The sequence below is a fragment of the Leptidea sinapis genome, chromosome 27 (genome assembly GCF_905404315.1).
Source record: "Leptidea sinapis chromosome 27, ilLepSina1.1, whole genome shotgun sequence".
Classification (NCBI taxonomy): Eukaryota; Metazoa; Arthropoda; class Insecta; order Lepidoptera; family Pieridae; genus Leptidea; species Leptidea sinapis.
This window is the reverse complement of record NC_066291.1, coordinates 8,266,449-8,283,669: the sequence shown is the minus strand read 5'-3', so window position 1 is coordinate 8,283,669 and position 17,221 is coordinate 8,266,449. Positions and strand designations below refer to the sequence as shown.

Here is a 17,221-nt window from a genome sequence, read left to right as displayed (position 1 = left end):
AATATGTTATGCTAGTTCTGAGAAAGATACTCAATGGATCATTATCGGGTCTCTTTTATAAGGTTGAAATATGACCGAGTTTGATTATTGTTAAATAGTGTATATAGTAGTGAATATGAAAAAGAATAAAGAAATATGTTGACTCATACGACCTTTAAATAATTACAAGAACTTATATTAAGTATATTTTATGCTATTAAACCCTATACATATTACACATTTTTCATCTAAACTATTAAAAGTTTTTAACAATCACTTAAAAGTAAACATTAAGATCCTATAGGATCTTAATGTTTACTTTTATCTATAGATGACACCCGTAGAAAGGAAATAATTGAAGGATTACTGCAAAACAGAAGATTCCGTCTACTCACCGCCGCGCCAGCTAAAACTGCAGTTGAATGACAAAAAAAAAATGAATTCACTATATTATGTACGTTTATTGAACGCTAAGGTCAGACACTGTTTTATAACTAACTTTTTAAAATGTTTGGATTTTAACTCGCAATACTTTCAAATGATGCATTTTTGCATTTTAATCTTCAGCACTTTTGCTGCAAAATTTTTAACTTTTTGAGTGTTGAGAGAGGTTTTTGATTGCTTTACAATAATTTTCTTAAATATATTTTTTGACGGAGTGTAATCAATACGGCCTAGTAAATTATTTAGGTGTAACAGTCTACAGCAGGTTGAAGGTTTCTAGTTAGACTACTAAGCTTCTTTTGTGATTTAGCAGCGTTGAGCACTTTTCGTGAGATGGGTATGAAATGTTAAACTCGCGTCAGGACACGACGTGGCCTGATCGAAAATTCGTAAGACAGTCGTTGAAATTATGAATGAAAGATTTATATTTCTAATTAATATTATAGTTCGGATATTTCAACTTAGTAATCATACGGTCATTGGATGGGTGGTTGCATCATTGTGATTGCGAAGCCGAAATACCGCGAGGTCGAGGGATCGTACTTGGGCTGAGAAGCCGTGAAATATTTTAACAGTTTATTATGGATGAAATTTTTCTGAGAGATAAACTTTTTAATGTAAAATAATTATAGTGGTTCCAAATTGTTAAATTTTTTAATAATTAATAATAATTTTTTAATTTTGTAATGATTTTTTTTGTGTACGATAGCGGAATAAAAGAATATTGTATTTAGCCACATAAATGCTCGTACTTTTATACCGCAAAATAAAGCAATTCGTTCTAAGTTATTCGCTAACCATTCCAAAATATTCAAAAATGCACAACGTTAATATACAAGTTTTCAGTTCTGCCGGTACTGCCGGAGTTTTTTATTTCTGTCAAACTTTAAAGATTCCTGCAATTCAAACACAGATAAAAGGTATAGATCTTTTTTAAGACCACATAATATTATCACAAATAATATTTAATGCGTAAAAATGTAATGTAATGATTATACTTAAGATTCATATTTATGATTGATGAACCAGTAGTTTACAAATAAATAAAATTGTATCAATACAAAATAACATAAAAATTATTAATTTTCGTTTAATCCAGGAATAATCCGGAACCACTGAACCAATTTAGATGAGACTTTCCGGTGATATAAACCCAAAACTTAAAAAAAAACACAAAAGATTAGAGCGAAATGTGGTGAATTAATAGTGAATTGTGGCATTTATTATTAATATGGTTATAAGAGCCATTACTATGTTACTTATTTTGAATGTTTTGAAGGCATCCAATATTTTCACTGAAGAGGCGTTATTCAAACTATTATCAATTTTTTTCAATAAAATAATATTATTGATAAAAAAAGATTTTCCTTCCATAAGAAGGGCATGGCATTTTTTATAGCTCCCAGAGTTGTACAAATATATAAATTGGTAGCTATATTCTGTAATCTATTTGATTTGAAGCAGTCATATTCATATTATAAGTACTGTATACTACGATGTTCATCATATCGATCTCGAAATTGTCACTGTATGTCCTGTAAATGAATATTGAAAATATTTTTTCTAAAATATGGCTATATAAGAGAATATTTATTTAAAACGAAAATCGTGAAACATAAATGTTACATAAAGTTAATTCAAAATCCAATATTTTGTAACACATAAATCAAAAATAGCTCAAAATACTAACCTGCGAAATGATTAATATCATATCTTCATCTGATTTCTCACTGCTACGGCTTTTACAGCCATAAGCAACGCAAGCCATGGATTTTAGTAACGAACAATTTAAACAAAAATACACTTTGTTGATTTAAACCAGTAGCTTATAACACGCGGTGGTCACAAGACTGGTGATCAAGAGGAAATAAAATGGCGTCAAGTTTTGTTTTGTATTTCAAGCCAGACAAGGTAAGATGTCTGTTTCAGTGCTAGATTTAGCTCTAAATCAAATCGTAAAAGCTTTATGTGTCCAATCTCAAGAACGGTAAACTAATAAAAAAAAAACTTGTCCTATGGTCTGTTTGAACTTTGAAGTACTTACGTCCTCTTTGATAGGAGGTACCTGTTTATTTTTTTGAGCAGATACCTATTAGTTATTACCTACATAAAATTATTTTATTTTTTACTTGTATGAACTATGAAATGTGGCCATGTGTTGTAATTCATTTACATTTATTACTGTAAATAAATTAAAGATACAACAAAACCGATAATATTTAAGTGCTGGTTCAACCGCGTGTGTAATATAATATTCTAACAAAAATGAGTAAGACATCTTTGGTGTATGCGTACATGTTAAACTGTTTGTTTGTTATTGTAGTTAGTTCTCGTGTTAAAGTATATCCTGGGGATACGTTACCAGATCATGGACGTTGTGAACCTATAACACTTCAGTTTTGTCAACAAATACGATACAATCAAACCATTTTTCCTAATATATTAAATCATGCCAAACAAGAAGATGCGGGTCCTGAATTACATCAATTTATACCTGTTTTGAAAATTAATTGTTCTCCAGATTTAAAGTCCTTTCTGTGTGCCGTGTTCGCACCAGTTTGTACAATATTGGATAAACCCATACCACCTTGTCGCCATTTGTGTGAATCTGTAAGATATAGCTGTGATGAATTAATGCTAAAGTATAGAATGCCATGGCCAGACTATTTAAATTGTTCGAGGTTTCCAATAGCTGTAACAGACCGAAAGATAATTGATGAAAATGAAATATGTTTTGGGGACAGCAATGTTACACAAATACCCCATAAAAAAACAGAAAATCGATTGCCAAAAGTAGAATACAAGTCCAATGTGATCAGAGATCCTACTAAGATTCATGGTGCTAAAAACTATGGATTTGTGTGTCCAGTCCAATTTAAAATACCTAAGAGCTTGGATCTGGAGTATTCACTCAAAGTTGGAGATAAAGTGGAATATGATTGTGGTGCACCATGCAACGGGATGTTTTTTTCTGTAGATGAGAAAAAATTTTCAAGAGTATGGATTGGTGTCTGGGCTACACTTTGTGCTTTGAGTTGCCTGTTTACTGTTTTGACATTTCTGATTGACACAGATAGATTTAGGTACCCCGAAAGGCCTATTATATTTCTGTCTGTCTGTTACTTAATGGTTGCTGCCTCTTATATTATGGGTTGGAGTGCAGGAGACAGTGTTAGTTGTCAAGGTCCATTCCCGGCAACTATAAGTGGCACTAGAGTGCCTAACATGTCTGTAATTACCCAAGGAACTAAACATGAACCATGCACTATACTTTTTATGGTTGTATATTTCTTTAGTATGGCATCTAGTATTTGGTGGGTAATACTTACACTGACATGGTTCTTGGCAGCTGGTCTGAAGTGGGGGCATGAAGCCATTGAAGCAAACTCTCAATACTTTCATTTAGCAGCTTGGGCTGTGCCAGCTATAAAAACAATATCAATTCTTGCAATGGGAAAAGTAGATGGTAAGTTTTCAAGGTTTAATAATCTCTATAATATATTGTGGTAAAGTAACAGTTTATTAGGTATTTTATTTTATTTCAGGTGATGTTTTGTCAGGAGTGTGCTATGTTGGATTGTGGGATGCTGAAGCACTGCGAGGTTTTGTGCTGTCCCCACTGTGTGTTTATCTTGTGCTTGGCACAATATTCCTATTAGCAGGCTTTGTTTCATTATTTCGGATAAGGACAGTCATGAAACATGATGGAACTAAAACAGATAAATTAGAGAAACTTATGATTAGAATTGGAATTTTTGGTGTACTTTATACAGTGCCAGCTTTAATTGTTATCGCATGTTTATTTTATGAACAGGCATATTTTGATTTGTGGATGGTCACTTGGCACCGTGACATGTGCTCAACAGTACAGTATTCAATTCCTTGTCCTTTCACACACAACGAAGTTGAGAGACCCAAATTTGAAGTGTTTATGATAAAATATCTCATGACAATGATTGTAGGCATCACATCCAGCTTTTGGATATGGTCAGGAAAAACATTAGTATCTTGGCACCAATTTTTTGATAGGTTAAAGGGAACACATGTTGAAGCTTATGTTTAAGCATAAAATCATTTCCAGTTAACTTGAAGGGATGAGTGTTTATTACAGTCTAATGTTCAATACAAGCTTGAATTCAACCATAGAAATCTAAATAAAACGGCAGATGAGATAAACATGATGCTTTAGGGACTACACACACTTATTCAGCTCCATTCGCATTTCGCTGAACGATTTTGGTCACACTTATACAGCTCTGCATCTGGCAGCCGCGTACAGCGTCGTAAGAGAGAGAGAATAATAACTTTAAATCACGTCTGCACTCTTTAATCTTTGCGTACATAATGATGTCAAATTTGAAATTTAAATTTAAAATTTGTCGACAAGGAGTCGCGAACCATCCCTGTAAAGAGCTGTTCCGCCGCATTCGACGGCGAACAGTGCTGTACGCGGCGGAACCCCGCCTAACGCTCTCTATAGGCATTCACATAATAAAAACACATTTATCCTCACTTTATGCTGGTTTGCCGCGAAACCAGAATGGACGCGGAAAGCTGAATCGACGCTTACACATCTCCATACAAAATTGTTGTTTTCTATGGACAAAAGCTGAATAAGTGCGCGTAGTCCCTAACGGGTGACCTCTGGAACACCAGTGAGTAGTACTAATTGCAACCACAAACAATACAACATATAGAAATAGTGTATTTCAGTATCTAACTGTGAAAACTCTTCTACATCTTTTTTGTATTGCCATAATTTTGCACACAATTGCCTTGATAATCCAGTGTTGCAAGTGTACTTAGCAATGTGTGTATAGATAATAGTTGTTACCTCTAGGAATTATTATATAATTTTTATTTGGATTTCTATGACTACAACACTATGAATTCATAATGATACTAAAGTATGTTTTAATGTAAATTACTTTAGGTTTCTTTTTTAAATAATATGTAAGAAGAAAGGATTGAGTTCAAGAGTACATAGATTCTTAATTTTAAAGGCTTTAAATATTTCTATGTAATGGTAAAATCAATGATACTTACTCAGTATATTTTGATACTTTTATTTATTTAAGCATACAATTATTAATCATTTTCAAATAAATAACATTAAAATTGTGTATTTGAAATGTAAAGTATTGACCAATAAGACTTCAAGAGTAGCTCTCTTTATTTAAATAGCTGTTTAATTTTGATACTAAGCATTTTTATTTTAAGATTTCATGATCAGACCATGACTGTTTGATGATTTGAGATTAAATGTAAGGCTGATAGTGTACATATTTTAATTTTTTTTTTCATTTATAAATCTTGGTGTTAATTTTTACTCAGCTCCACTAATAAATTATATTTTTGTGATAACTTATTTTAATTGAAATATACCTACAATATGCAATTAACTACTTCACATCAAAATGTTTTTATTATTATTCAGTTGTTAATTTCATATCAAACAATTTTTGATTACATGATGGTTTATACTTATTACAGTATATTATGAAATACTTTTATCAGGGCAAATAATTTCACCAGTAGGAGGCTCCTTTGCATAGGATACCAGCTAGATTATGGATACCACAATGGCACCAATTTCTGCCGTGAAGCAGTAATGTGTAAGCATTACTGAAGGGTGCCATAGCTAAAGCTAGTAGTGAAATTACTGGGCAAATGAGACTCGACATCTTATGTCTCAAGGACGAGCCATTCAGAATTTTTGAGTTTTTCAAGAATCCTGAGCGACACTGCATTGTTATGGGCAGGGTGTATCAATTACCATCAGCTGAAAGTCCTGCTTGTCTCATCCTTACTATCATAAAAAATAATAAGAATAGTGGGAGAGATTATTGTACCATTTCTCTTTAGAATGAATTAGGTATTAAGATAAAAAATGATTATGAGAATGAAAAACAATATATATAATATATTAAAAACTTTATTTTAGAACAAATAATAATGGATAAAAGAACAGTAATCCATGCAAAGTGATAATAACACCAATATGCAATACTTATTCTTGTTTATTTTTAATTAACCAACTTACACAATAAATTATTATCCTTAAAACTATTTATTAAATCTGAAACTAAATTACAAACAATTTTTAAGAACATAAAATTTATCACCCTTATCTTCATTCTCACAACAATACATTCCGGCACATAGGTACAGTCTTTAATTTTTAGGCTCTTGTGTATTTTCCCCAGATGTGTAACATGAACACAGATGCAATAAATAGAAGGGACATAACTAGCACTGGAACTGGTCCTCTGGAAATAAAAAAAACATCAATGGAATACAAATTTTCTGTTTCAAACCACTTGTAATGTTGAAAAAAATTATTGAATCAACAATAACTTACACTTTAACACCAGGAGAATCATCTGTGTAAAAGCGCCACATGCCACCAGAACCAGCGCCTGTGGCACGATTTCTTGCAGATGTTGCTGTGGTGGTTGTTTTTCTTTGTCTAACAGTGCCTCCACTAGAAGCTCTGGGAGCAATTGATGCTTTGCTTGGAGAGCGACTGCCTGAGCCAACTGATGTTGAACTTGGAGCGGCAGGCTAAAAAATAATATAAATCAACTTAGTAACGATTAACAATTAGAACATACATTTTAATGGAAAAATATTATAGTAACTTACCATGTTTTCTTTTTAGATTATCGGGAATTTAAAAATACTGGTCTCAGTCGAAACAGATTAATACTACTAACTGTAGGTTCTACCTAAAATCTCGGCAAATTGAATGGAATGGATTGGAATGAATTCGAGCAATTGCTACGCGTACACAATTTGACAGAAAGCTGACACGACACGTAGTACGTCATTGACAAATTATGACAACGAAACAGGCGAGAGAGAAAGTTGCCACTGCGATAAAAAAGAATGAGATCGAATTTAATAAGTTCCGTACCAATATGTAATCCGAGATCAATGATCAAGCGTGTTTAATCTTTTAGGAAGTTGTGACAGTGACAGAACACACTTGATCAAGGTATCGTAGTATCGAGATAACTCTTTTATAATCGACGAAAAAAAACGGAGGAGGTTTCTCTATTCGTCCAAAGATAAATTCGTCGTTTATGAACTAATTTTGATGATTATTTTTTTGTTACAAAGGAGATATCGCAAAGAAATATACCAGTAGGTACCATGATAAGGAAACCAGGATCCGGTGATGGCACCTCGAAGAGAAATCAAGGGAACCTGCGAAAATCGTAGTGGTGACTATAGTGCATTGGTTTTTGAAGTGAAAACTTATTTTGGACGCACACATTTTGCATAGGTTAGGCTGATCCGTTAGGCCCTAACGTGAAAGTCTAGATCGCGTGAATTCCGGACTGATTAAGGTAGTATGCATTACCTATAAAAAATTGACCGCAATGACCTGATGATTTGTACGGCATTAACAAGGAAATTGTTTTCGCTGGTTATTTTCTTTCACAGGTCATAGTCGTCACCTAAACTAACCCAATGGATTCAATAATAGTAGATGATACCTGTGATACATCTTAGGAGAAGAAGGAAATACAAAAAAAAACATATTAGTACACAAATATTAATATCAAAGTAAGTACTAAATGGTTTTTAAATTAAAAGTTACGTATGGATTTTGAAGAAACATGCATATTTATATATATTACAATAATTTCTATAATTCTCTCTACCCCATGTCTACACAGAATCAGCGACACCCAGTCGACAGAGTTATAATAAAAAAATCAATCAATCAGCAAACTTCAAAGCTAGTAAGTCTAGCGCTGAACGTAACATGCGCGTACGAACAGTTGCGCATGGGTACTGTCGCGCACAAATATAACTTTAATTGATTAATAGTAAAATAATATTAATGACTACTAGTCTAGCACAGAGCGAAATGTGGAAGATAGCTGCGGGTAGGCACTGTTGCGAACAAAAATTTGAAAAATATTTAATGTTAAAGTGTTAAGTACTTCTGTGCAAAGTTAATTACGTGCCAGAGTCATCAAATATTCTCAACAATAGAATATGTGTGTGTGTGTGTGCGCGTGAGTGTATTTAACGGACCAACTCAAACTTAACAATAAACAATAGAAAAAATACCAATACAATTCAGAACATGTTTGTACCCTTGCAAACCCGTACCGATACAGCACCACAGGCAAGTGCCTGGTACGGGGCCGGAATACGACTGGCGACCTAATAATACGCAATTCATCCCTCTAGCCCCCTTCGATACCTTACTTTTGACTTCAGCGCAATAACGGTCAGCGCTAGACTTACGTGCCGCCACTTACAGCAGCCTAGCGAAACTGAAAAAAGTGACTCACTCGATCTTTGAAACGTATAATCTTGTAAAAAAATCGGAGATAGCCGAAATCCTCTACGTTTTATGCAACTGTTCGCTTTCAAACTTAGCCGTATTATACTTCGTGACCAATCGCCATACTGTATTTTTTTTCTTTGGCACTGCACAATATGCATACTGTAAATAATACTATTTCAAACTAATGTCAAATCACTGCACGTTGGATACTAAACTCAATTTCAAATACGACAGCCACCTTTATTTACGTAATATTTACATCCTCTTTGGTTTTTAGCTGATACTTCAACGTTTAAATTCTCTTTGGTTCAAAAATCAAAGTTGTTCTAACTTCAAAGCCTGCGTAAAGTGTAAACCAAAGAGTATAATATATATATATATATATATATATATATATATATAAGGAATAGAATCGAATATTAACTCAATATGTGTTAAATTAGGGGACTTACCAGGCAGATGAAGCATCGCAACTGCCAATATTCTTAGCCGTTGATTACGATTTCTGTGTCTGTCAGAAAAGTGTATATATCACAAATTCTCTTCCTCTTATAATATTCAAAATCAGATGTTTCAGGGTTTCCACCAACAAGACTGACCCAAGTTTTAAGCTGTTCAGGAAATTTAACGGCATCTGGGAAATGATGCATTGGAATCTCTGAAAATAATGAATAACATTAAATAAATTGAGTGACTATTAAAGCCATCAGACAAATTGTGATAACCTAGTGTTATGACCATTGGGCTACTATTAGATTTTGGACTCTATTGACTTTTCTCTCGATAAAAACGGTGTCAGAAGCCAGCACAGCTGTCAATTATTTTTAAGTGTGTTAAACCATATAAGTCAGGGGGTGTCTGAAGTCTGACATAAGGTGATGTGAGGGATTGGAGTTTAATCTTTGGGGCAAGATACAGAAAACCGGTATGTTTATAATAGTTTTAACCATGATTGCAAATTCAATCTACGGACCGGTAGTAGAACCAACCTTATATGATACTTTATTTATCACAAGATTAGTCAATAAACTATACTGTTAAGATTTAAGAGATTAATTTACTTACCACGGAGCGCACAACCGAAAGCACAACGTCTCGGCATTACACCAAAGTTCATAAATTCCACAAACAAAAGTGTCTCTATCACGAAAAGTAGAAATTCAGAGAATAAGGAGATTTTTGGAGTGAATTCGCAACAGCAAGGCGGAGGAACACAAGGCTCGACTCAACGCACTTACACTTCGATTTCAATACCAAAAATATGCAAAATGGAACACGAGAGCTACATACATACGCAAACGCTAGAAGTAGCCGCCATTTTATGACAAGTGGGCAGGTTTCAAAGCGAGTGACAGCTGACAAAGCTTTAATTTTGGGGCCAACTAGCAGATGGCACTACAGTTTTCTGAAAACGTCACTTTAAGGCGACTGGTGTAAACTGTAAACATTTTCGAATAATACGTAGTTGTTTTGATTCGTTCATGCCAGGCTTTTTTGTTTATTGCTCACTATTTAACTCAATTACACTTGCAACTTATCATTAATTTATTAATATTAATTAGTTTCATTCAGTAACAGAATTTAATTCTTGTTTTTAGTGTTTTGTTGTGGTTCGTTTTGCCTTGTGAAGTTGAGTTTTGGAACATGCCTATTAGGGATTAAAATTGTACTGATTTCTGCATTACCCCATACTACGGAGATATTTTAAACTCCTAAGAGTTCTAAAATTATAGCTTAACAATATGGATTCCGATGAGTGCTTAGAATTGATAAAATTAATTAATGTTAAAAGTAATGTTGATAATATAACTCCCCATAAAATCGCAGTTGTGGCTTTTATACGAGAGTATGGATTGTTAAAAATGGAAGGTACGTAAATAGGAAGTTGTAATATTCACCCAATAACAACAAATCATTAGTGCTTTAGTGCGGTTAGTAGGGAACATTTAAAAACTAGACTTCGTTCCCAAAAGGGTCCAATAAAAACCATCTGCCTATGTTGTGTCAAACATAGGACATTTTTTCAACATTGATTAATCTTTAAATTAATATTGAAACCATAGAAAGCTCATTGGAGACTTATTTTACAGTAAGAAACAAACTGGGATTATTTTTATTGATTGAAATTAGAGGGGCTAACAATTACTTTACTCATAAAAAACCTTGTTTTTAATTCACACAATTGCTGCCCAGCCACAAGATAAGTGACTTCAACTGTATACTTGAAGACTAACTAATATTTGTTAGGTGCATTGACCAAATCTATAATATGTCCAGACTGAATGTTACTATTTATGCAGGGTATCACAATATCTTCATGACAACATATTGAATTAAGCAAATGTGTTTTACTAAAATTTTCATAAAATTATAATATTACGTGAGCAAATGTGTGTGGAACAATTATACAGCAGAACCTCTTTAATCCGAACCTTGAAAACATACCCCCAATCATATTCCCCAAGCATTCTGATTAAAGTACTCTATACTATAATCAGAATGCTATATCCACAGGGTATTTTTTATGAAATAAAACAAATTGTATTGTTAATTTTTAAATGTTTATTCTTTTATCAAAATAACTTTTCTTAAAATTTTTAAAAGAAATCCAATTATCTGTTTTTTTTTAATTAAGCTTTGTCTTGCAATTTATGTAAAAGCATTTTTTCTGGTACAGGAATGTCTACTTGGTCAGTCCATTCAAATAATGTATTAGTGAATAGGCGGTTTCGGATTACAGAGGTGTTCAGATTATAGAGGTCCTGCTGTAGTTGGTTTGTAACACAAGCACAGAGAACACATCAGGCATAGTCTGATGGTTGAAGCCTTTAAAGATTGAAGTGAAAACTTAGTATTAGGGACTACGCGCACTTATTCAGCTCCATTCGCGTTTCGCGGAACGATTTTGGTCACAGTTATACAGCTTGCTTCTATCAGCCGTGTACGGCGTCGCAAGAATGAGAATAATACCTTTAAATCACGTCTGCACGCTTTAATATTTGCGTGCATAATGATTACGTCAAATCAATGCAGGAATAATACAGGTCGCAACTTGTCGACAAGGAGTCGCGAACCATCCCTGTATAGAGTTGTTCCGCCGCATTCGACGGCGAACAGCGCTGTACGCGGCGGAACAGCGCCGAACGCGGCGGAACAGCGCCGAACGCGGCGGAACAGCGCCGAACGCGGCGGAACAGCGCCGAACGCGGCGGAACAGCGCCGAACGCGGCGGAACAGCGCCGAACGCGGCGGAACAGCGCCGAACGCGGCGGAACAGCGCCGAACGCGGCGGAACAGCGCCGAACGCGGCGGAACAGCGCCGAACGCGGCGGAACAGCGCCGAACGCGGCGGAACAGCGCCGAACGCGGCGGAACAGCGCCGAACGCGGCGGAACAGCGCCGAACGCGGCGGAACAGCGCCGAACGCGGCGGAACAGCGCCGAACGCGGCGGAACAGCGCCGAACGCGGCGGAACAGCGCCGAACGCGGCGGAACAGCGCCGAACGCGGCGGAACAGCGCCGAACGCGGCGGAACAGCGCCGAACGCGGCGGAACAGCGCCGAACGCGGCGGAACAGCGCCGAACGCGGCGGAACAGCGCCGAACGCGGCGGAACAGCGCCGAACGCGGCGGAACAGCGCCGAACGCGGCGGAACAGCGCCGAACGCGGCGGAACAGCGCCGAACGCGGCGGAACAGCGCCGAACGCGGCGGAACAGCGCCGAACGCGGCGGAACAGCGCCGAACGCGGGGAACAGCGCCGAACGCGGCGGAACAGCGCCGAACGCGGCGGAACAGCGCCGAACGCGGCGGAACAGCGCCGAACGCGGCGGAACAGCGCCGAACGCGGCGGAACAGCGCCGAACGCTCTCTATAGCATTCGCATAATCAAAACACATTTATCCTCATTTTATGCTGGTTTGCCGCGAAAGCAGAATGGACGCCGAAAGCTGAATCGACGTATACACATCTCCATACAAAATTGTTGTTTTCTATGGACAAAAGCTGAAAAGAGCAGAATAAGTGAGCGTAGTCCCTTATGTTATTCACAGTAATTAAATACACAATTTTTTTAAAAATAAAAATAAGGGAAAAAGGACATGCAGGACTTTCAGCTGATGGTAATTGATACACCTTGCCTATTACAATGCAGTGCCACTCAGGATTCTTGAAAAACCCAAAAATTCTGAGAGACAATACAAATGGGCTTGTCACCTTGAGACATATGTAACATTTACGTTTATATGTTTTATTTACGGTTATGTTTTCGTTTCATTTTAAATACATATATGGTAAAACCAAAGCATATTATGTTCTCATACCTCTTACATTACAAAATATTTCTAAAAACTAAAATACAGTTTTCTATAATGTATTGATAAATATTTTACATACATACATACATAAAATCACGCCTCTTTTCCGTAGGGGTAGGCAGAGACCACTTCTTTCCACTTGCTACGATCCTTACATACTTGTTTCGCTTCGTCCACTTTCATTATATAAATATTTTGTATGTTTCAAATCAAGAAATATGGTATGTATCTAATAAGATATCAGTGTTTTGACTAATTAGCTTTTTTCTGACTGAATATATTTATGATTAAAACACATTTTCATATTTTCAGAAAGGGCAATTTATGAACGGTCCATGGCTCCAAAATACAGAAAGGACTTCTGTATACTGGCTTTAAAACTGATACAGGTTTGTGTATATTTTTCTTATTATTTTTAGTGAGAAACATCTGTTGGCACACTTTGGTAAAATCAATTACTCGCTGTTGCACAAAATGTTATTCGAAATACATCTGAAAATGGTTCTCTTACCAGCCCAATTCTTTTCAGAATTTCGGAGCATTCTTTCAGAGCATTCCTGGGATGTTCACAGACTATTTGGAGCCATTGAGCTGAGCTCCATCTTGCTAGTTCATCTGCTGCATTGCCCAATGAATCACTAAAATGCTTTACTGTAATAGTATTACTATTGTCCCGATGTTATTGTCCCGATATTAGAACTATGTACTATCCTTCTTATTATAATGGTGGCAACTTCCTTCATGGGTATGCTTAGAAGATGTGTTGTGTCACCAACCTAAACACTGTGTAGGAGATAATTCATCTGCTTAAAATTAGGGCAAGATCCAATGTATATAATAAATTCAGTGTGCATGTTTTGTCCAGTTTAATATTGAACAGCTTAGTTTGTCAGTATTGTTGAGCTTTGGTAGTATAGGTAGTAGTTAGTAGTAGCCAGCCCATCAAGGAGTTCTCACACAAAAGTTCAAGGGTTCCCTCTCCATTGTGGGCTTTTATGTTCTTCTACATAAAATGTTGTTTTGGTAGGTCAATAGATATATTGATGGTGCAATATTTCTTATATACTAGATACTACTACTGCTTCTGAAACAAATGGCACTCTGAGAGAGAAGAAGTGGCGCAAGAAACTCTCCCAGCATTCTTATTTGCGCTCTTTTAAATAATAATATACAATATTGTACTGTCATTGCTATAAAATAATCATAATCTAGCCCCAGGCTGTCCAATCACTTAGTATATTTTTTAGTAAAACATTTAAATTTATAGATAATGCCTGAACTCTGGCTGGGACTTTAGTATAAAAGTGTATACATTTACCCATTAAGCTACTATGTATCTTGTGAAGCCTACTAGAATTAGTTACAAGCAATCCCTTATTTCTAGTGTTATAATAATGAATATCACTATTAAGAGCAAAAAGGTGACAATTTTACATTTATGTATGTATATTACATTTTCATAAATGTACCGACAATGGACAGTCATAATATTTATTTCTTTAAATTTTTCTTTGAGAGACTGTCTATAACCAAGCTGATATATAGCACGAAAAGCTCTCTTTTGCAGAGCAAACACTATATCAATGTCAGCATAATGACCCCACAGTAAAATACCGTACGTCATGATGCATTGATCCAGCAATCCGCAGGGCATTCGCCTCTCTGAATATACTAGCTCTTATAAAACTTAACGGTATGGCGCAGCTACGTCCGCCGCGATGGCAAGCGTCCTGAGGGAATGATCCTTGTGGCTTCGGGACGGGGAAGGGCGCTCGTGTGGGACCTAACTTGCGTCGACGCTCTGGCTGCTTCTCATGTACAAGTTACGTCAGTTATTGCTGGGTCTGCTGCTTTGACTGCCGAAGACAGTTAACGTCTCAAATATTTGACATATTTTGTCATCTTATTCCTTCATCTTATCTCAGTGATTTCTATGCCTTTTGGTGTCGAGACACTAGGCCCGTTGGGCCCACAGGAGTGGAGAATGTACAAAGTACTATCTACATACCTCAATAGAGCTACTGGAAACCCAAGAGCTGGCAGCTATTTCGGTCAATGAATCGGCCTAGCTACCCAACGCGGAAATGCTGCCAGTATTTGTGGTCCCCTGGAACAATAGTTTTAAGAAATTTAAAGTAAATTAAATACAGTTATAAGTTTTAGTTTTGTTTGAATAAATATAATTTTATGTATCAGAAATAATTACATTGATTGATAGATTTGGCATATTTTTATGCATGCATTATAATAATTTTTTGTATTATTTCAGTGTCCAGACATGGAGTTTAAAGAATTAGAGGCTCTACTGACAGATGGGAGATACAATTTGTTAAGTGTTCATTTACAAAATTTTTGTGTGAGACTACAAAATATATTTATTAATGGTATCAATGCCCTAACGGATTGTGTCACTTCTACTATTGACAAGTTGATGATTGAACAAAATGCCACAAATCCGTGTATTATTACCAGATGCAGTGTCCTAGGTAATTATTATTATATTATTCATAAAATGAAAACTACTGGGCCAAGCTATGTAAAAATTTTATGGCACATAATGGTATCTATTCCGCATCGAACTAGAACAAGAATTATGTAAATCGCAGCAATCATTGGTGTTACATACATAAAAAAATACCGATCGAATTGAGAAACTCCTCCTTTTTGAAGTCGGTTAAAAATAAAGTAAATTCAAACAGACAAATTATGTATATATTTTAAAAAACAAAATTGAAATCATCATGTGGACGCTTCTTACCTACGATTTCTGAATAAAATCAAGTCTATACAAGTTAGCTGACACAATCGGCACGAGCGACTTTAACATATTATCTTCAGTTAAACGGCTTCTTTGCACAAGAAGTCAACCAGGTGGGTACCACAGCGTCTTCTTCTGCCGTCAAGCAGTGTGCAGGCATTATTGTGTTTCGGTTATAAGGTGCCGTGGCTACTGAGATAGTAAGACCTAATCTTATGTCTCAAAGCTACGAGCGCAATGAAAAAAAAAGCTCAAAGTGGCGATGCCGCTCAGAGTCTCACTTTGGGTCTCACTCAAGAATCCTGAGCGGGACGGCATTGTAACGGGCAAGGCGTATGGTAATCTTTTTCTCACAAAAAAAAAAATCGTGCATAGAGCGAATAATTTTATGATTATTATTATAATATATGATAATCATTAAATCAGTTTAACAGATTACTACCAAATTACTCGCCTTGAATCTAAATATGTTGCAAATGATTAACAAATATTTACAAAATAATTCTTTTAAATTGTGCCAATTACATGTGATGATCTTCAGATAAAATATTACAATGTTACTGTTTTTAGGTTTTTACCTCAGAAGAATAATGTTGCATTTGGATAAACTATCTTTTGTTCAACTTGGCTCATTGTATAAATCATTTTGCCATTATTATCAAAAAGGCAGGCCTGGTCTTATGATGAGATCACTAAGTAAGGAGGTAAGCTCAATCAATATTATTTATATTATGTATGTTTCTTTCCTATTATCCAACTCCTCCTTCGGTATCTTCTTTACCGCTTCTCTACACCTAAGATTATTCCATTTCCTAATGGCAGCGCAAAGACTTTAAATACGCTAATTACGTGAGATGAATCGAAGGACGGACTGTTTAGAGTTTAGTTCATAAAACTCTCAAGAGATGGCGCTCACTATGAGGCTTGATATTCTAAAACGCGCTAACACAATTTTTTTGTATTTAGTTAGGTCAGCCAATTTATTTTGATTAATATGCGTATTAATGCGTAATGTTGTTTTTATTATAATTATTGTATCTCCCCTCTGCCTCGGGCAGCGGGGATTCAATGTACCAATAAACTAAATAATATGGCTGAACAAGCCGAAAAAGTTAGTAGCCCCGGGAGCTACATCTATCTTAATTACCCTGAGGTATATGCCGCATACGAAAAGGGGCAGCTCGACACAACGGGCGGCTCCAAATTGGTACTCCACCGGAAAGGAGATACGGTATCTTAATGTCCGACCCGGAGTCAGACATGGAACTAGAGCTGCTGCGTGATAGCGCCCGGGCCGCCTCCGTAGACCGCGCGTCCACCTCCGCACCAGCGGAATGTGGAGATGATGACGGCTTCTTAGAAGTCGTCAACCGTAAAAAGAAAAAACGCGTACACGTATCGTCTTCTTCTTCGCCGGC

General features: G+C 36.0%; 3 protein-coding genes across 3 annotated transcripts in view; 2 read left to right on the top strand and 1 right to left on the bottom strand.

Moving 5' to 3' along the window:
* The first annotated feature begins 2,490 nt into the window (after positions 1 to 2,490).
* LOC126972790 (frizzled-7) lies at positions 2,491 to 5,787 on the top strand. Its single transcript, XM_050819841.1, has 2 exons — positions 2,491 to 3,889; positions 3,969 to 5,787. The coding sequence occupies exons 1-2, from the start codon at positions 2,689 to 2,691 to the stop codon at positions 4,484 to 4,486; spliced, it is 1,719 nt and encodes a 572-aa protein (XP_050675798.1). The 5' UTR covers positions 2,491 to 2,688; the 3' UTR covers positions 4,487 to 5,787.
* A 553-nt stretch (positions 5,788 to 6,340) lies between these two features.
* LOC126972888 (protein transport protein Sec61 subunit beta-like) lies at positions 6,341 to 7,237 on the bottom strand. Its single transcript, XM_050820001.1, has 3 exons — positions 7,069 to 7,237; positions 6,785 to 6,987; positions 6,341 to 6,692 (listed from the first exon to the last, which is right to left on the bottom strand). Exons 1-3 carry the CDS (start codon positions 7,069 to 7,071, stop codon positions 6,605 to 6,607), a joined length of 294 nt encoding a protein of 97 aa, XP_050675958.1. The 5' UTR covers positions 7,072 to 7,237; the 3' UTR covers positions 6,341 to 6,604.
* Positions 7,238 to 10,165: 2,928 nt separating this feature from the next.
* Positions 10,166 to 17,221, top strand: part of LOC126972768 (anaphase-promoting complex subunit 5) — a 30,018-nt gene continuing 22,962 nt past the window's right edge. The window contains exons 1-4 of the mRNA XM_050819803.1: positions 10,166 to 10,600; positions 13,358 to 13,434; positions 15,315 to 15,531; positions 16,374 to 16,507. Of these exons, the coding sequence (XP_050675760.1) occupies positions 10,474 to 10,600; positions 13,358 to 13,434; positions 15,315 to 15,531; positions 16,374 to 16,507 (555 nt within the window). The 5' untranslated portion in view covers positions 10,166 to 10,473. The remainder of the gene's footprint in view (positions 10,601 to 13,357; positions 13,435 to 15,314; positions 15,532 to 16,373; positions 16,508 to 17,221) is intronic.

Bases quoted from the DNA above. Each gene is read 5' to 3' on its own strand.
- LOC126972888 (XM_050820001.1), bottom strand. The intron at 6,693-6,784 runs GTAAGTTATTGT...TTTTATTTCCAG, and splicing joins GATTCTCCTGGTGTTAAAGT to AGGACCAGTTCCAGTGCTAG.
- LOC126972790 (XM_050819841.1), top strand. From the start codon at position 2,689: ATGAGTAAGACATCTTTGGTGTATGCGTACATGTTAAACTGTTTGTTT. The intron at 3,890-3,968 runs GTAAGTTTTCAA...ATTTTATTTCAG, and splicing joins TGCAATGGGAAAAGTAGATG to GTGATGTTTTGTCAGGAGTG.